Source organism: Camelus ferus, chromosome 13 (assembly GCF_009834535.1).
Source record: "Camelus ferus isolate YT-003-E chromosome 13, BCGSAC_Cfer_1.0, whole genome shotgun sequence".
NCBI classification, from domain to species: Eukaryota; Metazoa; Chordata; class Mammalia; order Artiodactyla; family Camelidae; genus Camelus; species Camelus ferus.
In genome coordinates, this window is record NC_045708.1 from 7,571,668 (window position 1) to 7,592,353 (window position 20,686).

General features: G+C 45.5%; 2 protein-coding genes across 5 annotated transcripts in view; one reads left to right on the forward strand and one right to left on the reverse strand.

Moving 5' to 3' along the window:
- Nucleotides 1-20,686, reverse strand: part of MTOR (mechanistic target of rapamycin kinase) — a 115,696-nt gene that overhangs the window by 50,338 nt on the left and 44,672 nt on the right. For all 4 annotated transcript variants that reach the window (XM_032495179.1, XM_014555249.2, XM_032495177.1 and 1 more), the window contains 2 exons: nt 18,867-19,029; nt 18,585-18,730 (listed from right to left, as the gene is read on the reverse strand). In XM_032495179.1, the coding sequence (XP_032351070.1) occupies nt 18,585-18,730; nt 18,867-19,029 (309 nt within the window). The remainder of the gene's footprint in view (nt 1-18,584; nt 18,731-18,866; nt 19,030-20,686) is intronic.
- On the forward strand, nt 7,802-14,068 carry ANGPTL7 (angiopoietin like 7). Its single transcript, XM_014555250.2, has 5 exons — nt 7,802-8,594; nt 11,020-11,120; nt 11,684-11,878; nt 12,555-12,753; nt 12,977-14,068. Exons 1-5 carry the CDS (start codon nt 8,225-8,227, stop codon nt 13,144-13,146), a joined length of 1,035 nt encoding a protein of 344 aa, XP_014410736.1. The 5' UTR covers nt 7,802-8,224; the 3' UTR covers nt 13,147-14,068.

The window sequence follows — 20,686 nt, forward strand, 5'->3', positions numbered from 1 at the left end:
GCTGATAACTTCATTGTCACTGGGACAGACTGTGTCAGAGATGGCCATGGGACACCTACTGTATTTCATCAGTTCTAAGATGCTCACTTTCTTCACACTTTAACATGTCTGAAATCAGATACAGCTTACGATTCAAAGTTTCAGAGCACCACGACACCGTTTGATTGCCAGCAGTCCACCCCCTCACCATATTGGTAGATAAAAATCAGAAGCAGCTTCACTAACCCACCATCCGAGTGGTCCCATTAAATCTCCAGTCATCCACAATGAGCTAGACACAGTGCAAGAGCAGAGGTGTACTACTGACCTACAGCAAGCTGCACCCTTCAGAATGGTCTTGGGCTGCAATGAAAGGCCCTGTGTCCTTTTGGTCAGCTTTGGGAGAAACCTCAGGACTCTTCCCATTGTACAGCTCCTCAGTGATGGCTAGCTTCCTGCACTAAAAAGCAGCTTTCCTTGGCGGCTGTACAGAGGCAAGCTGTTGTAAAGTGGACCTGTAAGAAGCCTTCAGAGTGGCCAGAAATAAATTTACACTCTACTGGTGACTGGTGAGAGACTTGCCTCTTGGGCATGGCTGGATGTAAAAAGGTGTTAAAGAAAAAGACAGGGCTAGAAAGAAAGACACAATCTGTGCTTGTACTCTGGCTACACAGGGTTTTCCTCCACCCGCCCACTCTTTGCTGCTTAGAGCTTTTCTACAAGGGATACAGGTTCCTAGAGGCACACTAGCACTTTTGAAGAGACCATGAGCCCAGAGGTTTGGAATGTGTTTTTACCAAGAAGTGAGGAGCTTTGAGCAAATCCTCACCCCTCTGGATGGAGTGTTTTTTCTTCAGGCAGAGATGTGGGAAAAGAACAAGACTGTACCTTTTCTGGAAGCCAGGAAGAACTGTAGAAGCTGGCTTTAGATTTCCAAGCAACGCAACAGTGATACCTTGGGAACATGTGTTTAGAATTAAGACACAGAGTGGGTTTGTTCGTCCATCTAGCCCCTTGCCTGTAGACTGTAAAGCCCAGTCACCCTCACCATTATTTGGTTGCTCAGGCAAACTGGCTCGATTTCTTTAACACTCTCAAACAATTACAGTCCCTTTCCTGCTAGTGCTGCCTAAGTCAGGGCAGCAAAGGCCCAGGCTGAAGGGAGGCCCCGCAGCCCCAGGACGACTGGGTGCAGACTTGTGATCTTGCCCTGTGCCCAGCAGGGTCTCATCTCTGGCTAAGAGAGATTTTCTGCAACTGCAATGTGATGGGCATTTGACTCCCCTTTGGAGACAGACAAGATTTGCTAGGTTCCTGGATTAATTATGGGGAACACTGCTGCTCAGAGATACGATGTTACTTTTGTTCTGTTTTCAACATCAGCTGCTGCATGTGGCCACTTGGGCTGTGATGAGGGTCCACTGACAGGCCAATGTGGGTTGAAGTCACTGGACATACCATTCACACAGGCCTCCAGAATAAACAGCAGGGGGACAGAACCCTACCCCAAATGCTCTGTGGCCCTCTTACTGATCTTCTTCATATGTAAAGAGGGGTGAGATGTAAATCGATGGTTTTCAGAGATACAGAGTGATTATACAACAAGGATGCTACCTCAAGTCGTTAAAAATAAAGAAGTTTAGGGGGAGGGTATAGCTCAAGTGGTAGAGTGCATGCCTAGCATGCACAAGGTCCTGGGTTCGATCCCCAGTACCTCCACTAGAAAGAAAGAAAGAAATAAACCTAATTACCTCCCCCTCAGAAAAAACCCAAAAAACAAAAAAAAAATAAATTAAAAGAAAAATAAAGAAGTTTGAACCAAATGATCTCAACTCTTCCAGTTTCCACTTTCTTTGACTCTATAACAAAGGTCTACGGAGGAAAATGCCGAAGCAGGAGACAAGGCAGTGCCCTACAACGAAGAACTTCCCAAGATAGAACACTGGCAACGACCACAGGGAGAGACCCTACGTCTTCATGACACATGCTTATTTAGGGGCAGAGAACCTTCTGTTGGGAATTCATTCTTTCATTTGACAAGTTCCAACACAGCACCTCTTTTGTCTCAGGCTTTGTGCGGAACTCTGGATGCCAGAACTGCTATGGTGGAAGAGACAGGCAAGGTCTTTGCTTTCGCAGAGCTTACAGGTCAGCGAAGTAGATACACAAAAAATAGATGGAAATAAGCGCTGTGGAGGTCAACACCACAAAGAAAACAGAGCACTGAGATGGAGAATAGCAAACGGGACTTATTTTAGATTCGAGTGGGCAGGGAAGGTTTTTCTGATGAAATGATAATGGCATACCAAAATACGACTACTGAGTATTTGCTGGATACGGACTAAGTGTCAGACACAATTCAAAGTGTTTTATGCACATTACCTAGTTTTAAAAAAACTTCTTGGTTGAAGTGTAACATATATACACACACACAGGGAAGTATACACCTAAGTGCTCAGCTTGATAAATTATCACAAAGTGAAGATACCCTTGCAACTACCACCCAGACCAAGAATCAGAGCGTGACGCACTGCCAGCATCCCAGGAGCGCCCAAGTCTCCTCTCGGTCACGGCCTCCTTCCTCATCCCCGGAGGTACCAACCATCTGACTTCTGACACAACTGACTAGTCTCACCAGGGTTTGAGCTCTACAGAACCACGCAGCATTATGTTTGTGTGAGACACTCCACATTACGGCACGCCACGGTAGTTTTCTCTTTTTATTGCTGAATCGTATGTCACTGTGTGAACATACCACACTTTATCTGTCTTGCCGTTGATGGGGGTTTTAGGTTGTTTTCAGTTTGGGGCTACGATAAGTAGTGTCGCCACAAACATCCCTGTGTGTGTCTCCGGTGCACGTGAGCTTGCGTTTCTGTTGGGAGCAAACCTAGACGCAGAATTGCTGGGTTACAGGGCACATTCAGCTTCAGGAGATACTGACAAACAGCCCTCCAAGGTGTTTTTGTTTGTTTGTTTGTTTGTTTTTTTACCAATTTACATCTTTATCAGAAGGGCAGGAAAATCCCAGTTGCTCCACATGTTTTTTTAATTTTTTATGTTTTTGCTCCCCATCTTTGTCAACACTTGGTATTTTCAGTGTTTTCCATTTCAGTCCTCCATTTTAGTTGGTGTGTAAGGTACATCTTACAGTTTAAATCTGTTTCCATAAATGACTACTGAGCTTGAGCAGTTTTTCATGTATTGATTGGCCTTTTGGTTATAGTCTTTTGTGAAATAAGTGCCTGTTCACATCTCTTGCCAGTCTTTTAATCAGCTATTTTTTCTGTTTGTTTGGTAAGAGTTCTATATATACCCTGATACAGTATACACAGAGCTATGTATTGGAGATGTCTTCTTGCCTTCTCACTCTCTTCATGGTATTTTCCAACGAAAAGAAATGACTCCTTTTATTGCATTTGGTAGTGTTTTCCTTTACGGTCAGCGGTTTTTGAATCTTGTTTAAGAAATCTTTGCTTATCCCAAGATGCTGGAGATAATCTCCTATATGTCTTCTAGAAGCCTTATTGTTTTCAGGTTTAGAATTTAAATCTCCTGGACTTGAGGTTTTGTGTGTGGTATGAGGTAAGGGTCAAGAGCTTTACCTGCCATAAGGCTACCTAGCTGACCCCGCAGAACTTACTGTAACGACTGTCTTTTCCTCATTGTTCTGTGGTGCTACCTTGTCATGATCAAGTGTCCATGAACGCGTGGGTCTGTCTCTGGACACTGCGTCCTGCTCCATTTGCTGTCCTTGTGCTAATACTGCATGGCCTTACTTACTTTAGCTTTGGGATAAATCTTGATTTCTAGTAGGGTAGTTTCTCCAAATTTGTTTTTCTTATTCAAAAATGCCTTAGTTATTTTCAATCTTTTGCTATATTTAATTTAACCCTCACAAAAATCCTATTAAGTGAAGTAGTATGATTTTTATCCCCATTTCACAGATTGGTAAACTCAGAAAAGTTAATTAATTTGCTCAGGGTGATATAAATATCAAGTGATGGGAAGTGCCTGGAACCCAGATTTCTCTGATTCTAGACCTAAGTAAAGTCCTTCATATACTGCCTCCTTAATCTCAAGCCAGATGACCCCTTCAGAGTATTTAATATGAATGCAGTACAATTTTAAGAAATTCTAATGTTCTAAGCCACCCACTTCCAGTTAAAAATCTTGTTTGGCAATATGAAGAGCCATCTTCCTGGTAAGACTCAAGAAAATAAAGCAAGAGGTAAAAGCTTCTTGGATTCCTTCCCCCCAGGCTCTGTCTCTTGAGTAATCCGGATTCGTAAGGTCCCTTAGGCCCAGCTCCCCGCCACTCCTCCAGCTTTAGTTCCTGCTGCCCCTTCACCTCCTTCTTGACTCCTGTGCTCACTTGCTACTTACGTTTTATAAGCCCAGGTTTTTCATACACCTGCACCTTTGCTCAGAATGCCCCCTTCCACTTTGGCTACTTCCTCATTAAAACAAAACAAAACAAACAAACAAAAAACCTGGCTATCACTTGGGGGGCCTTCTAGAACCTCAGCTGGGCTGGGCACTGCTCCTCTGCAGTGTCCCCCACCCCAGTCGGTCACACCACCCTGAGGTCAGCTGTCTGTCTCGCCACTAGACTGCAGGCACTGGAGGCGGGGCTGGCATTGCCACTGCTCTGCAATTTGCATGGTGGCTAGCAGAGCAGACGATGCTACAGGTTCCTAAGAGGGATCAGGGACAGAGTGTTTTGCCAGGTGCTATAATTAAACCATAGACTCTGAAAGGAGGTTTCTAATAAGCCCAGGACACACTCTTTGGCAGAGGTGGTGAACTAGAAGGCTTGTGGAAGAGGTGGAAATGCCTGCTGTGATGGACTTGGGCTTGCAGCAGAGATAGAAATAGGGCTGAGCAGTAGAAGGGTCAGGGAGTAAATGTCCATATATAGGAAGGCCAGCCGTGACACATTAGAAGACTTCAGAAGAAGTAAAATATGACCATGAAGCACACAATTAAACTAATAACAAGGCAGGTTCTGAGATGTATTCATTCCACAAACTGAGAGCCTGTCACTGAGGGCAGCTGTCTCTCCCTCCCCAGTCCTGAGAGCATGAAGTAAGGGTAGGCAGGGGCAGGAATACACTGGAAAATGAGGAATCTCTCCGATAGGGGCATTTTCAAGAAAATGAGACATGACGCCCCCACTGGGGTAGAAGAGACCTTCTCTGCTCTGGAGCCCCCAGGATGCTTGGATGCCTCCAATCCTTGGTGCCAGCCCACAGCAGAGCAGCCCAGACTGTGAAGCAAAAGCTCACTGGCTTTTCTCATTAAGAACATACGCTGTCTTTTCAGAAGCGTCTTTCCCAGGAGCACCAAGCTGACCCTCTTTCACCACCAGCAAAATGGAGGAAAGGAAAAACTGTAAGGTGTCCAACCCAGGTTTTCCATATTTTCTCAATTAATTCCCATTGTTATGGGCACTTTGTTCACTGAAGGGCAGACAAGGGATTAGAAGGCTCTCAGAGAAGGGAACACCGCTCTAGGCCTCCACATTCGTCCTGGTTTTCTCTACTGGCTTAGCTGTACTCAAAACAAGGGCTTATTTTTCCAACTTTTAGAAATTCAGAATCTAGGACATACCTCGGGTTGTGGATATTTTGGAGGGTAGATAATCTGGCATGAGCTGTACTCTTAATTAGCTGTTTTTCTCAAGATTGGGGAGTGGGTATTGAGATTTGGACAGCTGAGGCAATTTGAGAAAATCTTCAAATGAAAAGTTTCTGTCTCCGACTTAAGCCTTATGTTAGATATAAGTTTCCAGAAAACAAATGCCAGAGAGTAGGTACTTGTGCTAAAAGCTAGATGCATCTGGTCCAAACTTAGGAACCCCTTCCTACCTTTCCTGGAAAGGACTGCTACACGGGTTGCAAATATGAATGACTGATTCATTTTCTGCCCAGTTATGAAATCCTATTCATAACATTTTTCTGTTCGGGCAGGGAAAGTGGCTCCTGGGGAGAACAAACAGAAAGCCAGCTGGGAGTTCACAGAGCGCCATGTTCCATGACGTCCTCTACCATGCTGCTCCGTGGAGCTCCAAGGCAGCGCGGTTCATGTGTCACACTATATGTGACAGTGTCACATGGCACTTCTGTGGCACACGTTTAAGCTCAGTGTCATTTGATGGCGAGGAGATCATCTTGAAGATCCATGTGGAATTTAAAGGCCCTGCTAAATGCCCCCTGTAGGATGTGGCCAATCGGGGCAAGGTTCACGTGAGTGACGTGGACCCTGCAAGCTCAGACTGCAGTGCCCAGCTGGACTCGATAGTTGCAAAGAGAGAGCGGGGACCGACTGATAGTGCCTGTCCTAAATAGACTCTGGAGCAGAATGACAAGTTGGTACAGGTTGCCAGCAACATCCTCACTCCTAAGGAGGCAAAGAAGATGAGGAGGTGAGAGAACAAACTTTGATTTACCTGATCTACTACTGCTTTTCGATTTACAGAAAAAGACAGTGTTTGGTGACTCCAGCTGCCTGAACAGAAATGACTGTGAGAAGCAGAAGCTCGGGCTGGAAAAGGGCCTGGGGTCACGGCGAGAAGGAGGGCTGCCAGGCATCAGGCTTGTGTGTGGAGGACCGACAGCGAACAGCAACGTTCCTGAGCTGCCTCAGAGACTCCACAACAGGGGAATGGCAAGGGTATGTTCCAAAGACAGTTACTGTGTAAGGACAGAGGGCCTGTGCTTACATTCTTAGTGAAAAGCTCATTTTAAGGATTTAAGGTTTGCTGAAAACCAAGTTTTTTCCCACATTTCTTTTCAAAGGAAGAATGTCCTTTAAATACAGTACATGAAAAATCACAACATGCCTATTTTCAGGGATACATATCATGTATAGAGAATAATTTTAGTTTTTTAGTTTTTTGCTTGTTTGTTTTGGGGAAAGGGAGGTAGGTACTCAGGTTTACTTACTTACTTATTTTTTTAATGGAGGTACTGGGGATTGAATCCAGGACCTTGTGCATGCTAAGCAGGAACTCTACCACTTGAGCTATACTCTCCCCCTAGAGAATAATTTTAAATTTACAAACCGTATTCCATTGAGAAAAGGAAATGAGACTCTAGATAAGGCTTATCAGGCAACGGGAATTCTTTCCTCTATGTTTTACCATACTTCCCAAGTTTAGAACCATGGGCCACGGCTGGGCCTGTTCTTTGTTCTGCCTGAGGACCGATGGCCGTGTGGGCACTCATTCCAGGACCAAGACCTGCATTTTCCCCTGCTGCCATCACTGACACCCCCTTGCCAAATGTCAAGTGTGAGAGGCTAGTACTGGCTTACTCTTTACCAAAGGAGAAAGTATGTAAAAAGAAAAACAACTGGGCAAATCCTGTGGGTACAAACTGCAAAGTCTTTTTTTGCTTCCTATGAGATTTACTCTATCCTTTCAATTCTAAAGCTTTGATAAGTTGGAAATTTTCAAATATAAGACGGCGTTAGATCCAGGCTGAAAGAGGGTTTTGTAAAACACTGAATGATGATCAGAGAAAGGAATAACCAGCCTTGTTAAAAGCATACGCAGAAGGATGCCAAAACATACTAGCTCCTCGCATAAACAGCATGGATTGCATTAACAGGTCTCCCTGGGTGAGTGGCGACTCTCATTCCCAACTCTCTTTGCCTACCTTATGCTCACCCCATGGTTATATAACCTTCAGAATGGAATGTGGAAATTCTTCTGGCCCTGCCCTGCTTGCTGATAGAGCTGAGCCAGTGGCTGGCAGGGGCACAATCTAATAGGCGAAACTGGAAACACAAATTCAATCCTCTTGTCTCAGCCCAGAGACTGTGCAGGCAAGGAAAGAAAGACTCGCCCCCGTCTCTCTCCTCCCCTCCTCTGGCCTAAGTTTACGCTGACTTCACCCAACAGGCACCTGACCCTCCCAGATGAGCTGGGAGGGGCTAAGGCACCATGCACGACCATGGTGGGGGTGGAGGTGCAGGCAGCAAACAATATTTAAGATGCTGAGTTTGCAGAGCATTCAGACTTGGGAAGGAAAGCCATGGGATGCCCAATTAAGCTGCACTTTCAGAAACTCAAGTTTTGAGAAAGGCTAAGAGAGAGCAAGGAGAGAGAGAAAACAACAAAGTGGGAAGTCCACCAAGAGTGAAAGTGGTAGGTTAGAATCTGCGGCAGCTCTGCAAGCCTCAGCCGGGCATATCCAGATTCCCCCAAAGGAAGATCCTTCCTCACCCAGGGCCACGAAAGATGCTGAAAAAGACTCTCTCAGCCGTGGCCTGGCTCTGCATTTTCATCGTGGCCTTTGTCAGCCACCCAGTGTGGCCACAGAAGCCCCCTAAGCGCAAGACACCTGCAGAGCTCACACTGGCCTCCTGCTGTGAAGAGGTGAAGGAGCTCAAGGCCCAAATTGCCAACCTAAGCAGTCTGCTGAGCGACCTGGGCAAGAAGCAGGAGAGGGACTGGGTCAGCGTGGTCATGCAGGTGATGGAGCTGGAGAGCACTTCCAAGCGCATGGAGTCGCGGCTCACAGATGCCGAGAGCAAGTTCTCTGAGATGAACAACCAGATCGACATCATGCAGCTGCAGGCAGCGCAGACTGTCACTCAGACCTCGGCAGGTAAGGAGGACGTGTCCTCACACTGCTCACCATCCTCCCCCTCCAGCAGCTGAGAGTCTCCTGCCTGCAGTGGTGCTTCTAGGTTACATGGTTGTCAGAACAATCACTGGCGGTTCTTGTAGGGTTTACTTTCTCGGGTACATGCCACCAGCTCTATTTTCTCTTTAGCAAAAGCTTACAAAGTATTTCTGTTGATTTCTAATGTTCTGTGAATTTACCCAGGTCTCTTTCATTCCTACAATGTTTCATCGTATTGAAGGTATGAATTACCATCTTGGAGCACAGAGAGATCATGTGGTTTGCTCAAAGTCACGCAGTAAGTCTTAGAAAGAGGGTTCAAGTCTTCCTGATTAGTTCACTTCCTTATCCAGAGCCGACAGGCTGTACCTTCAGTACTAAGGAAACAGGAATGAACACCAAAATTGTAACATCTCTAGAAGCAAAGTTTTCCCCACAAACAGTTCTCTTGGGTCCCTGTGATTTAATGGAATGGGCATTAATGGAATTCTGTGTCCTCTCTCTAAATCTAACTCTTCTCACTGGCTCAAAATTAAGTGCCCAGACACCGCCCAGAGCCATCTGAAGAATTCCTTCATGTTCAGAAAAGGACTGGCTCCTCAAGGTTCCCCAATTCTGATATTTCTATTTTTCCCCATGATCTCAGATAAAACTCTCCCCTATAATTCAGGAAATAAGAAAATACAATGCTGGAATTTGGATTTTTAGTAGACCAAAAATAAGATACATTTAATGTTTTCTTTTACAAAACAACTTCCAGTTTCTAATTAGCCTGGCTTGAACAGACCAAGGTGAATTTATTGCTCAGAGGGAAATCTGGCTTTCTGAAATTATTAGGAAATTATTAGTTGAAAGGAGCATATTCCATAGATGTGTCATTTATTGCTGATATAAAAACTTAAAGAAACCTCCAACTTTTTGGTCATATTATAAACCAAGCCAAGAACAAAGAAGAGAGTAAATCACTGGTCATCCTCAGTTCAAATGAAGAAAAAGTTTTAACATAAAAAATGAACCTTAAAAATTTTGTTATCTAAACCAATATGTGTGTAAATTACTCTCTAAGCATGTACTGCCTGACCCTCAGTTTGGGATTAGAAAGGTATTCTCAGGCCATTTGCCAGACAAGTAAGTCTGGATTTGGTCTGAGAGATGAAACCAGATATGCAGAGGACCAGGCCAGACAGAGGAATGTGACCTGTGCCACCTCTGGTCCTGCAAACAGATGTTCTCATCTCCCAGCAGGCAGGTTTGTGGAGTCAAACGCAGCTCTCCGGCTGGGCCTCTGACTCCTCACGCCAAGGTCATCATTCCCCATTTTCTTCTCTATTACTAGATGTTGGGTCACATTTATACTCTGGAAGTAGCCAGCCCCTTGGAGAAAGCAGGAAGTTGATACTTTCCTCAGTCACAGGAAGTGAAGAACTCTGAGGGCCAAGACAAGGGTCTCATTTTGCCCTCCCCAATGTGCTCTGCCTTGAACAATTCCCATAGTGGAAGTGTACCATCTGCCAACTGTGTGCCCTTCTCGACCAGAGCAGTAGTCACCAAGAAAAGAATCCCAAGACACAGAGGGCAGGAGGCATTTCCTGGAAACGTGAGAGTTCCTGCCCTCAGAATCCTATCAGAAAAGGCTGCCCCCTTCCCCACCAGGAACGCTCTGATATTTAGAACAGGGAGACAAAATCTGCCATGAAGCACTAGCCCCCAGGGCAGCTGAGGAAACATTAAAATCAACCCCAGAGTGAAAGCCAGCCTGCCCAAAGCTCTCATTTCCCTGTTTTAATAACAGTGCCAGGGGAAGGCCTCCATGGGTTACTCAGGGTGTTTGCCTTTTCATTTGTCTGGCAGTATTAGATTAAGGGGGAAAAGAGAAAATTAGAGATCTCGGTTAATTAGGGTCCTAGTAGACAACAGCCATTACCTCTGAAAAACAAACCAACCAACCGAGAAATGACAATAAAACCAGCCCTATGAGAACCCATGACTTATCTGGGAACAAAGGCTGGCTGTCCCAGAAGTTGAATCCATTAAACAGGAGCATCTGTTAGTGGCCCTCACACACTGTAACGTTTCCAGAATTCATGTCCTAGAACTACAGCAGGATAATTTATTTCAGAGCAAACCTGAAACCACCTGTTTGATTGTACTGTTGTGCTAACCAGGTGAAGGGCTTCCCTACCTCTCAGCCCCACCACCAGTGAAGCCAAAACATACCCCTTCTTGGTCTCCTGATGCCCACCTCTCCCAAATCCAGACACTGCCTGGTAATGAACACTCACATAAATTTCACAGTAGAAATGAAGCCTCTGTCTTTAAACTTTCAACTTAGGTGTAGCAGGGATGCTGGCCAGCTGTGGAGCCCCTGGGTTTGGGCGCTCACCCCCGTGGTTTGCTCCTTTTGTAGATGCCATCTATGACTGCTCGTCCCTGTACCAGAAGAACTACCGCATCTCTGGAGTGTATAAGCTTCCTCCCGATGACTTCCTGGGCAGCCCTGAGCTGGAGGTGAGGTCCTCACAGCCCCTTGCCCATGTTCTGTCATCTGTCTTCCACACCCTCAAAGGCGGGGTACAACAGGGCTAGTCACAGGCTAAAGAGAGGGAAACTCAAGACAGAGAAGCACACACACCAAATACCAGAGAGCTGGTAAACAGACACTCAATTTACAGGGGAAAAAAAATCTAGGCATCTGTTTTGCCCCTTCAAATCACTTTCAACCAAACACCAAACCTTCCAGCACAGTTAGATATGCGATCACCACCTCCTAACTAGCTGAAATCCCTTGCCAGGTCCTACAGCAGTTACTCTTTATGGGAGGAGAAAAGAGGGAACATGGAAGGAGTAGATCAGAAGTACCTGAATTATTTCCCTTCAAACTCGATGTGCACTCGCTCTCATCCTCAGTTTGGATCTTCCTCGGGACACCCCCAGCCTGCCCGTAAGCCAGCGTGACCGCAGAGTGTGCACGTCCACTGGCTCCGTAGGGACAGAAGGAAGGTGGGCAGGCGCCCTCCCGCTCATGCTGCCAGCCTCGGCAGGTCTTGACCAGAGCATCCTCTCTGCTCCAGGTGTTCTGTGACATGGAGACTTCAGGTGGCGGCTGGACCACCATTCAGAGACGAAAGAGTGGCCTTGTCTCCTTCTACCGGGACTGGAAGCAGTATAAGCAGGGCTTTGGCAGCATCCGTGGGGACTTCTGGTTGGGGAATGAACACATTCACCGGCTTTCCAGGCGGCCAACCCGGCTACGTGTGGAGATGGAGGTAAGCATGAGGCCTGGGTCCCCGTGACAGGACCAGGGCCGCCACGCACAATAGCGCACAATTCTGGGGGTGTCACTCCTACTCTTATTTACCAGAGGCTGGTATATTTATTGTGATGGTTCTCCTGCAGGTTGTAGTTACAGCTGAAGAAAACGAGGTTTTTTCCTATTTTTCACAAAAGTGAGGCATAGGTACACAAGAAGAGGCCAGACTCAGACCAGAGCTGAGGAATCTAACAGTCAGCTGGGCTGAGACACCGTGGTCCCTGCCCTGGCCTGGGGGATGAGGCTCTCTATGTACAAACCTTACTGATCCCAGTTGGTGACCCTCATCAAAGGCCCTGAAGCATCACTATATCCTCAAGTTCCTCCTAGGACATCTCAGGGTGGGATACAGCAAAACACACACCTACACATTACAGACAGGGATGTGAAGGGGAAGAGAACGAGAGACTAATCAGGCCATATGGTGACTCAGGAAAGAAGTCTGATTTAGGACCCTTGTTTTCTGATTCCCAGGTTAGTGTGTTAAACTAGAGGTAAACAAGTAATAAAGTCTTACTAGATTCCCAGCAGTTAAAAGATGAATGGCTGCAGCTGGAGAGAGAGACGTGCTGCAGGATGGGATGAAACAAGGCCCTGCTGCAGTTTTTCTAAGGCTCTGCCTCCCCTGACAGGACTGGGAGGGCAACAAGCGCTACGCCGAGTACAGCCACTTCGTTTTGGGCAACGAGCTGAACAGTTACCGCCTCTTCCTGGGGAACTACAGTGGCAACGTGGGGAATGACGCCCTCATCTATCATAACAACACAGCCTTCAGCACCAAGGACAAGGACAATGACAACTGCTTAGACAAGTGTGCCCAGCTCAGGAAAGGTGAGATCTGGGGTTGGGAGCAGGGGGTTTGGGTGCAGGACCACAGCCCCACTTGAGGAGACAGTGTGAATTTATAATTGCACAGCTGGTATTCTGCCTCTGGTACTCCTTTTTGATACTGGCTCTACTGGCTTAGGTTCTGCTCAAAAAACAGCACAAATCCCTGCTGCCTAGTCTCTCTGTTCCCGAGGCCATGCTAGCACTGATCTGTTTCTTGTGCTAGGTGGGTACTGGTACAACTGCTGCACAGACTCCAACCTCAATGGAGTTTACTACCGCCTCGGACAGCACAACAAGCACCTGGATGGCATCACCTGGTACGGCTGGCATGGGGCCAGCTACTCCCTCAAACGGGTGGAGATGAAAATCCGTCCAGAAGACTTCCAGCCGTAAAAAGAAGCCTGCTGTGGAGCAGGGCTGGAGGAATGGAGACAAACGGAGGCTGGGAAAGGGCAGGGAAGGAGAGGAAGGGAGTCGAGAAAGGGGAGGGACGGAAAATGGCCTATCATCTCCATCAGAGAGCAAGTCTCTCAGGAGGACAAAAAAATGATGCGCTAAGGATGTTTCAGGAAGTGGGAGGAAGTATTTAAACACAGTGGGTCCAGACACATCCTCTCAGGGGCTGGCTGAGTGGGCTTTCTGCCTGTGATCCCTGCACAGCAGCAGCCTCTCTTTCCCACAGGCTTTTTCTGTGAAAGAAAAATACTTGTGAGATCACTTTACCCATTTTCTCTAGGGCCTAGGTTATTTGAGGGCAGAAAAACATCCCTTTGCTAAAAAGAACCATATTATTTCGATTCCCTTGGATATGAGAGAAAGGAGTGGAAGAGGGTGGTGGAGAAAGGGAGATTCTATTTTTAAAGCCAATGAAATTGCCTTCAGTCTATACTTTTTTTAAAGACAAAAACTATTCTGCTGGAGGTAAACGGACCCAGGTTGGAAGTGACTGGAGGAAACTCTCCGGCACTAGGCCTTGCAATTGGGCTCTGAGCGCCACCCCCCCCCCCAACTCCTCGGCCTCAATAGGGTGCAGCGCTGAGCGGCAGGAAGTGGGTCTAGTGGAGGCAGCAGCTCCAACGGACGGTGAAGATAACTCCCTTGTGGACGCTTGCACAAAACTGCCTTAAAATATTTAGTCAATATAGATATATCTATTTTTATTTACTTTGTAAGAAAAGGGCTCAAAGAGCTTCCTCTTTTATCTTGGCTACAAAAAATGGCTGAAACAGGAAAGTAAATGGCACTATGGTTAATAATTCATGCTGTACATAAGCATCCTGCTTTGTGAAAATAAAATACTGTAGTTTGTTTTAAATGTGCAAAGTTTCTTTTTCCTTCTACAACAAACTTTTAAAACTTGTTCCTTTAAAAATGTTCCTATTACCACTCAGAGCATGGTGAAAAGCTTTAAGTGAAAAATCAGAGAGTAAGCAGTGAGAAAGAGACTCTAAGTGTGTTAGCAGTCTTCAGGGAAACCAAGAGAGGGACAGGAAGTCAAAAACGAGAAAGTGAGGGACAAAAAGGGCCACGGCAGCCACTGGCAGAGGTCAGATCCTGGACTATCCACCCAGCCCCCACAGTGGCCAGTGCCACCACTTGGCTTCAAAATACTTTGCAAACATCACTAATTATCAGGGAAATGCTATCAAATCAAAACATGAGATACCATCAGACACTGGCAGGATGGCAATTATTGAAAAGATAAGAGATAACAAGTGTTGGTGAAGAAGTGGAGAAAAGGAAACCGTGTGCACTACTAGGGGGAATATAAATTGGCAGAGCTACTGTATCAGTCCGGCGGTTCCTGAAGAAACTGAAAACAGAACCACCACATGATCCAGCAGCTCCACTTCTGGGTATGTATTCAAAGGAAACAAAACCACTATCTCAAAGAGATATCTGCACTTCCCTGTTCACTGCAGCATTATTCACCACAGCCGAGATATGGAAACAACCTAAATGTCCTTTGAAAGATGAATGGATAAAGAAAATGTGAAGAATGTGAAAGAAATAAAGTGAGTAGAGAAGAAGCAGACCGGAGAAGGGCTTCCTGTGGGACAGGCCGTCAGACAGAAACATCCTAAGGCAGCAGGGGACCTGAGTGCTCAGCGGCGGGCACAGCACTGCTCAGAGAGGGGAGAAAAAGATGGGGGGTTAGGAAGAGATGAGGGGAGGGAAGAGCATGAGATGCCTACGGCAGAAGTCGCTCCTCATTCTCTCTCCTCAGCTACATGCCCCACAACTGAAAACTGCGGCTCTAGGCAACAAAAGCACAAATAAACAAGTGGGATGGCCTCAAACCAAGAAGCTGCACAGCAAAGGAAACCATCAATAAACTGAAAAGGCAACCCACAGAATGGGAGAAAAATATCTGCAAGCCATAATCCCTGATCAGGGGTTGATACCCAAAATATATCAAGAACTTATACAATTGATAGCAAAAAAGCAAATAATACAATTCAAAAATGGGCATAAAAAAACAAAAACAAAAAAACTAAGGCTCTAATTTGGCATCTGTGGTTTACTTTACCCTTTTGGGAAAACGTCTCGGAGAGAAGGGCAGAGGGAGGGGGAGAGCAGGTGTAAAGGAAGCTCAGAACATCCCAGTCACGTCACCTACAGAGGTGCAGATTCTCACATAACTACCACCTTTACAGCATCTCTTTTGGGGCAGGCTGATGATGGATCCCACGGGTTCAGAGGTGAGCACAGCAAAGCCTCTACCTTACGGAGGACAGAACCACCAGGAACCAAAGGGAGAGCCCAGTGTGGCTCCTGAAGGTAAAAGAACACTGTGTTCTGACCATATCCTCCAAGAGATGTGAAAGAAGGAGGCAGGGAAGGTGTGAAAAAGAACAGGCCCGATAGGGCAGCTGTTAGAGCTGCACGTCCACCTAGTAAGTACTGGCTCCAGTTTTTATTTTCAATTTTGCAGATGTCTCATTCAGAAAATTTTCTTACAATGCGATGTCAGTGGTTACGCAGTGAAAGCATCCAGTTTGACCAGACCCTCTGTTCTACTTAGGGCAGAGAAAGAAAAGCAGGTGCTATGGACAGAATGTGTCCCTCCCTCACCACCCGCCCACCCCCAACCCACCCCAAATTCATACGTTGAAGCCTAATCCCCAGTGTGATGGTATCTGGAGGTAGAGCCTTTGGGTATGAGGGTGGAACCCTTGCGAATGGGATTAGTGCCTTTATAAAAGAGACCCCGTAGAACTTGTTCTCTACAATCCACCATGTGGAGACACAGAGAGAAGCTGGCAATTAGCAACACAGACAGAGTCTCACCAGAACCCAACCATGCTAGCACCCTGATCTTGGACTTCTCAGCATCTAGATCCTTCTCCCAGCTCTGAGAAATAAACGTTTCTTGTTCAAGCCACCCAGTCTATGATAATTTGTTACTGTGTCCCAAATGGACTAAGTTAGCAGGCCACCAGAACTTACCCTAATGCTATTGCAGCAAGTAAAACGTGTGTGTGTGTGTGTGTGTGTGTGTCTACAGGAGCATGTGTGTTTCCAAATAATCGAATACCCATTTAATTCTCAGTTCCCCAGTTACTACTTACTGATATATGAACCTTGAGGAGATGGGCATAGTTTAAATTGTCTCAGTGTAAGCTCTGCTTGGGGATTACCTATGGATCTGATTTGTCCTGGAGCAGGTAGATAAAAGTGCCAACAGGTAGGAAGACAGACTGATCCAGCAGCAAGAGAACAGTGTTGTCAGCACAGCACAGTTTTTTACAACAAAAATAAAAACTAAGAATCAGCGGTGCAAAGATGTTTCTGTGTATGGTTAACTGGATTGTTTCAAAAAGATTTAACGCAGTTGACTCAAATGTATATATTTAAATTTAAAAACATAGACAAATGGTGAAGAAAAAAGACGAATAGGAAAAATAAAATTGGAGGGTGGAGGGCAGTAGACAAAGCAGGTAAAATGTCTGTAATTTGTTACAGGTGGGCCAGGAATTGAACTGTGAGCTCTCCAGTGGCCGCTGTGAGGAAGGGAACCCAATTTCTCACTGAACAGCAATGCCCCCAAGACCAAATCACCGTAGCGGCCCAGGGACGGGCCGTGGGAGGAATGTCCACGAGGCTCACCCAGACGACTGGGGTAGTGCTGAGAGCCACTTCGGTAATAAGCAGCTTTGCCTAAGGCTGTTTCTCAAAACTGTCTTCAGTGAAAATGATGGTAGAACAGTGCAATGGCGCTTAGAAAAAGTAGTTTTACAAAGTCAGTGGGAAAAGCTCCAAATGGAAACAAAAGAGATGGATGTTGGGAAGAGACAGGAAACCAACCGAAGGGAGGCAAAACCCCAAGCCCAGAGGAATCAGACTAGGAATCAACCTCAGAGCTTAGAGGCCCTGCCTCTACCTGGGGCCAGAGGTTTTTGTTTGTTTGTTTTCTTAAAAGCCAAGGTCAACCTGCAAGGAATGCTGAGGACTTATTTTCAAATATATTGGCTTTAAGAAGTTACATGACCTTCTTGAATACTTTTCCAGGCCTTTGGTGGTATCTTTCTACTACAAATCCGCATAAACATTAATGCTTCTGTGACCGTCTCAAATATGGGGAAAAAATATGGGGGGTGGGATGAGGAAGGTTTCAGAGAGGTATCAAACAGAAAAAGGTTAGCAAGGAAATTAATGTGCAAAACTAGCTATTTAATGTTGAGGCTACGATATTCAGTCACCGGGTTTTCCATTAGCTTATGAAGCAAGAGTGTACCACCCAGGCCACAGATGGGAGGAAGAAATGACAGTTTTCACTTCTGCAGTTCCTAATTTAAAACTGACGCCTACCCCACGGGATGGCAGGTGTATAACTGATCCTACGCGGTATTTTAGAAATCAATGTTCTCTCCAAGTCTAATTTATTTGGGCAAAAACATGATTCTATTTCTATCTTCTCGGTCACTTTTTAAAGAATTTCAAGGAACACTTTTTAGCATCTACTCAAAAGCAGAGCTAGCAGAGAATTTGGTTATTTGATTATCCTTTCAAATGAAGGAAGCACTGCACACAGCAGATTGTTTCAGCCACAGAAGAGGTACTTATTAGCTGGGTGATTTTTCCTAAACTATCTGTAGTGAAATAATCAACCATGTTAGTAGCATTTGAGGATAATTAGATCCTGGAGTTAATATTCTCTGACAATCATTAGGGAAAGTGAACAGCTCTCTAAGAGCTATGGAGCTAACATTTAAGGTTGCTTGTAATTTCAAAACAGCAAAGAATTTATTAAACAACATATTTTTTCCATACCCAGAAGACTCAAAACCATTTTAGGAGAGAACATAATCAAATCAGAGGAAAAGACCACTGAATCTCAGAACTGGCTCTGCCTTTCATACTCAGGACTCCAACGGGGAAGACTCAGGCACCAACATACTTACTCAGTAAAACCTCACCCTGCCTTCGGGTGGTCTTTGAGGCACAGAAACCAGTTCTGACTGCTGAGCCAGAGAGCGCTATCTAACCCAGACATAAAATCTATCTTTCCTAGATTTTCCTAAAATCTATCTTTCCTAGGCTGCTCTGGCCACAGAATTGCTTCTAGGCTGATTTCATTGGGACAAGCACACACAGGTTAGAAAACAGCAGGAGTCCAGGTGCTCAGGGTCAACAGAAATGACAATTATGGTTAGAATACTGGGGAAAGCCACCCGCAACCACATCTCACTTAAACGTGCTGGCCAGACCCGATGGCAGAGTTCACAGAGCAGAAGTCTCTAAGTGACTCCACTGGACTGGCACCAGGCAGTGGGAGAAGAGAGGCCACTTCAGGTGAAGGCAGCAATTAAAAAGGGTTTACAGCCTACCTGATGAGAGACTCTAGGATGGCGGGGGTGGGGCCTTTCTGGAACTCCAGTTCTTTGTAGTGTAGCGCTTTGGCATATGCTCGGCACTTGGCAGCCCTCTCACCCAGCAGAACAATGCCATTGTCATCTCTCAGTGGCAGCGGGCCCTAGAGGAAAGTGGAAGTCACGGCACAGGAAAGTGGCGGACGGGGCCCAGGCAAGACTGGGCTGTGCGGGAGCTTCTCCCCTCCCACCAGCTGGTGCCCTGTCAGGCTCCAGCTGGACAAGGGGGCCAAGTCTCACCTTGTCACTGTGTTCCATGAATTCAGCCAAGTTTAAGAGAGTCTGTGTGACTTCAGCGATGTCCTGTGAGGTGAGGGCCAACTCGATGCTTCTGATGAGCTCATCCTGCTGGTCTTCATTCAGCTCCGACCAGCAGGACACGAACGCAGCGTTGAAGAGATCCCTGAAGGCAGAGAGGAGTGGAGACAAGCGTTGGAGATGACTCTGCTGCCTCTGCCTGGTGCCATGGAGTGGCACCTATCAGCCTATTCCTGGCATCATTGCTTATGGCTATCCAGGCTGGCGCTGTCCAACAGAACTTGCTGGAATGGTCTGTATCTTCCCTGTCCATATGGTAGCCATTGGTCACTGAGCACTTGAACTGTGATAAGTGTAACTGAGGAACTGAATTTTAAGTTTTAGTTAATTTTAATTAAATTAAAATAACCACACATGGCTAGTGACTACTGTATTTTAGAGCGCAGGTACAGGGACCTGTGGGTGGGGGGGTAGAAGGGGAAAAAAGAACAGAGAAAAAAACTTGTGTCCACATTTTTCACATCATTTTTCTTCATTGGAGCGGGTGAACAGAAAGGGGGCTTCTAACATAGAAGCTGACATAACAGATTCAGAAAATAATCTTCAAATGATGCTTCTCAGGCCATGTCCAAAGTCCTAAGATCAGAAGTGCCAGAGGCAGCATCTGCTATTGTTTTTCAAAACATAACCAGAACCCTTGGCTGGATGGTCATAAACATAAGAAACTAGCAGCATTAGAAAACAGAATCCAAATCCGTAAGTCGTAAAAGATCCTCTAAGCCAAACCTGCAACAGCTGCGGCCTTAGGAAGACCTGGTAGGGCTGCGGCAACTACCTAGAATCACTGCCGCGTCGCCTGGCCGGACATATTTGCTACCTGTGACATCTGAACTCTCCTCCCCTCTCTCTTCTGGTGAATGTGTGGAGAGGAGGGTTGGAAACTACAGGATATGCCTATATAATGTATGAGTTTAAGCATTTGATGCCTATACATCTACTTTTCATTACCTATTTAAAAAGGTTGTCAGATTGACGTATATATAATTTTGGAACCTGATGGGAAAAACAGAATTTGAAATTCAAAGGGTAACATGAAGGCCAAAAGAAGTCCTGTGTAAATTAAGAAATAAGGTTTCTGATCTAGGTCCAAGACCATGCTGGGTCCCAAATGAACATATTTGGCACTAAAGGGATAGACACATGTGTGTATATTTATCACAAGCCTCTTTTGGATGACAGTGTGCTCAGAAGTGACTCAGAGCAGGAGAGAGGTATGCTACATCAGCTGAGCACATGGAATTTGAATACTATGGAAACAGAGAAGTTCTTAGAACTATTTCTAAAGCATTAAAAAATATTTGAAAGAAATTAGATGAACCAAATCACGGCATCCCAGCAACAGTCTCAGGGACCATCGCTGTTCTTGCTAAATACACTTGAAATAGCAAACCAGCTGTGCTGATAAAAGTGAAATGGAGTGGAATACCTCACTTTTTTTGCTTCTTGTTAGTGAGAAGAATCGTTAATTACCATTTATGCCTCATTTTAAATAAGAATTGTCCACTGCAGAAAAATTTAGAAAATAGGGAAAAGAATAAAGAAAATAATTGCTCCTTAAACACTCCTACTTAGAGATAATCACTGCTGTGTTATGTTCTAACCTTTCTCCTGTGAACATATATTTTTAATAGCTGAAATCACATTTACACCATTTTGTATTCCATTTAATTCACTTACCTTATGCTATAAATCTTTTACACGCATTAAAACTTTTTCTAAACCAAATGTTTAATGGCTATTTA

Coding starts and splice junctions, on each gene's coding strand:
- ANGPTL7 (XM_014555250.2), top strand. CDS start 8,225: ATGCTGAAAAAGACTCTCTCAGCCGTGGCCTGGCTCTGCATTTTCATC. Junction 8,595..11,019: donor TGTCACTCAGACCTCGGCAG/GTAAGGAGGACG, acceptor CTCCTTTTGTAG/ATGCCATCTATGACTGCTCG. Junction 12,754..12,976: donor GTGTGCCCAGCTCAGGAAAG/GTGAGATCTGGG, acceptor TTCTTGTGCTAG/GTGGGTACTGGTACAACTGC.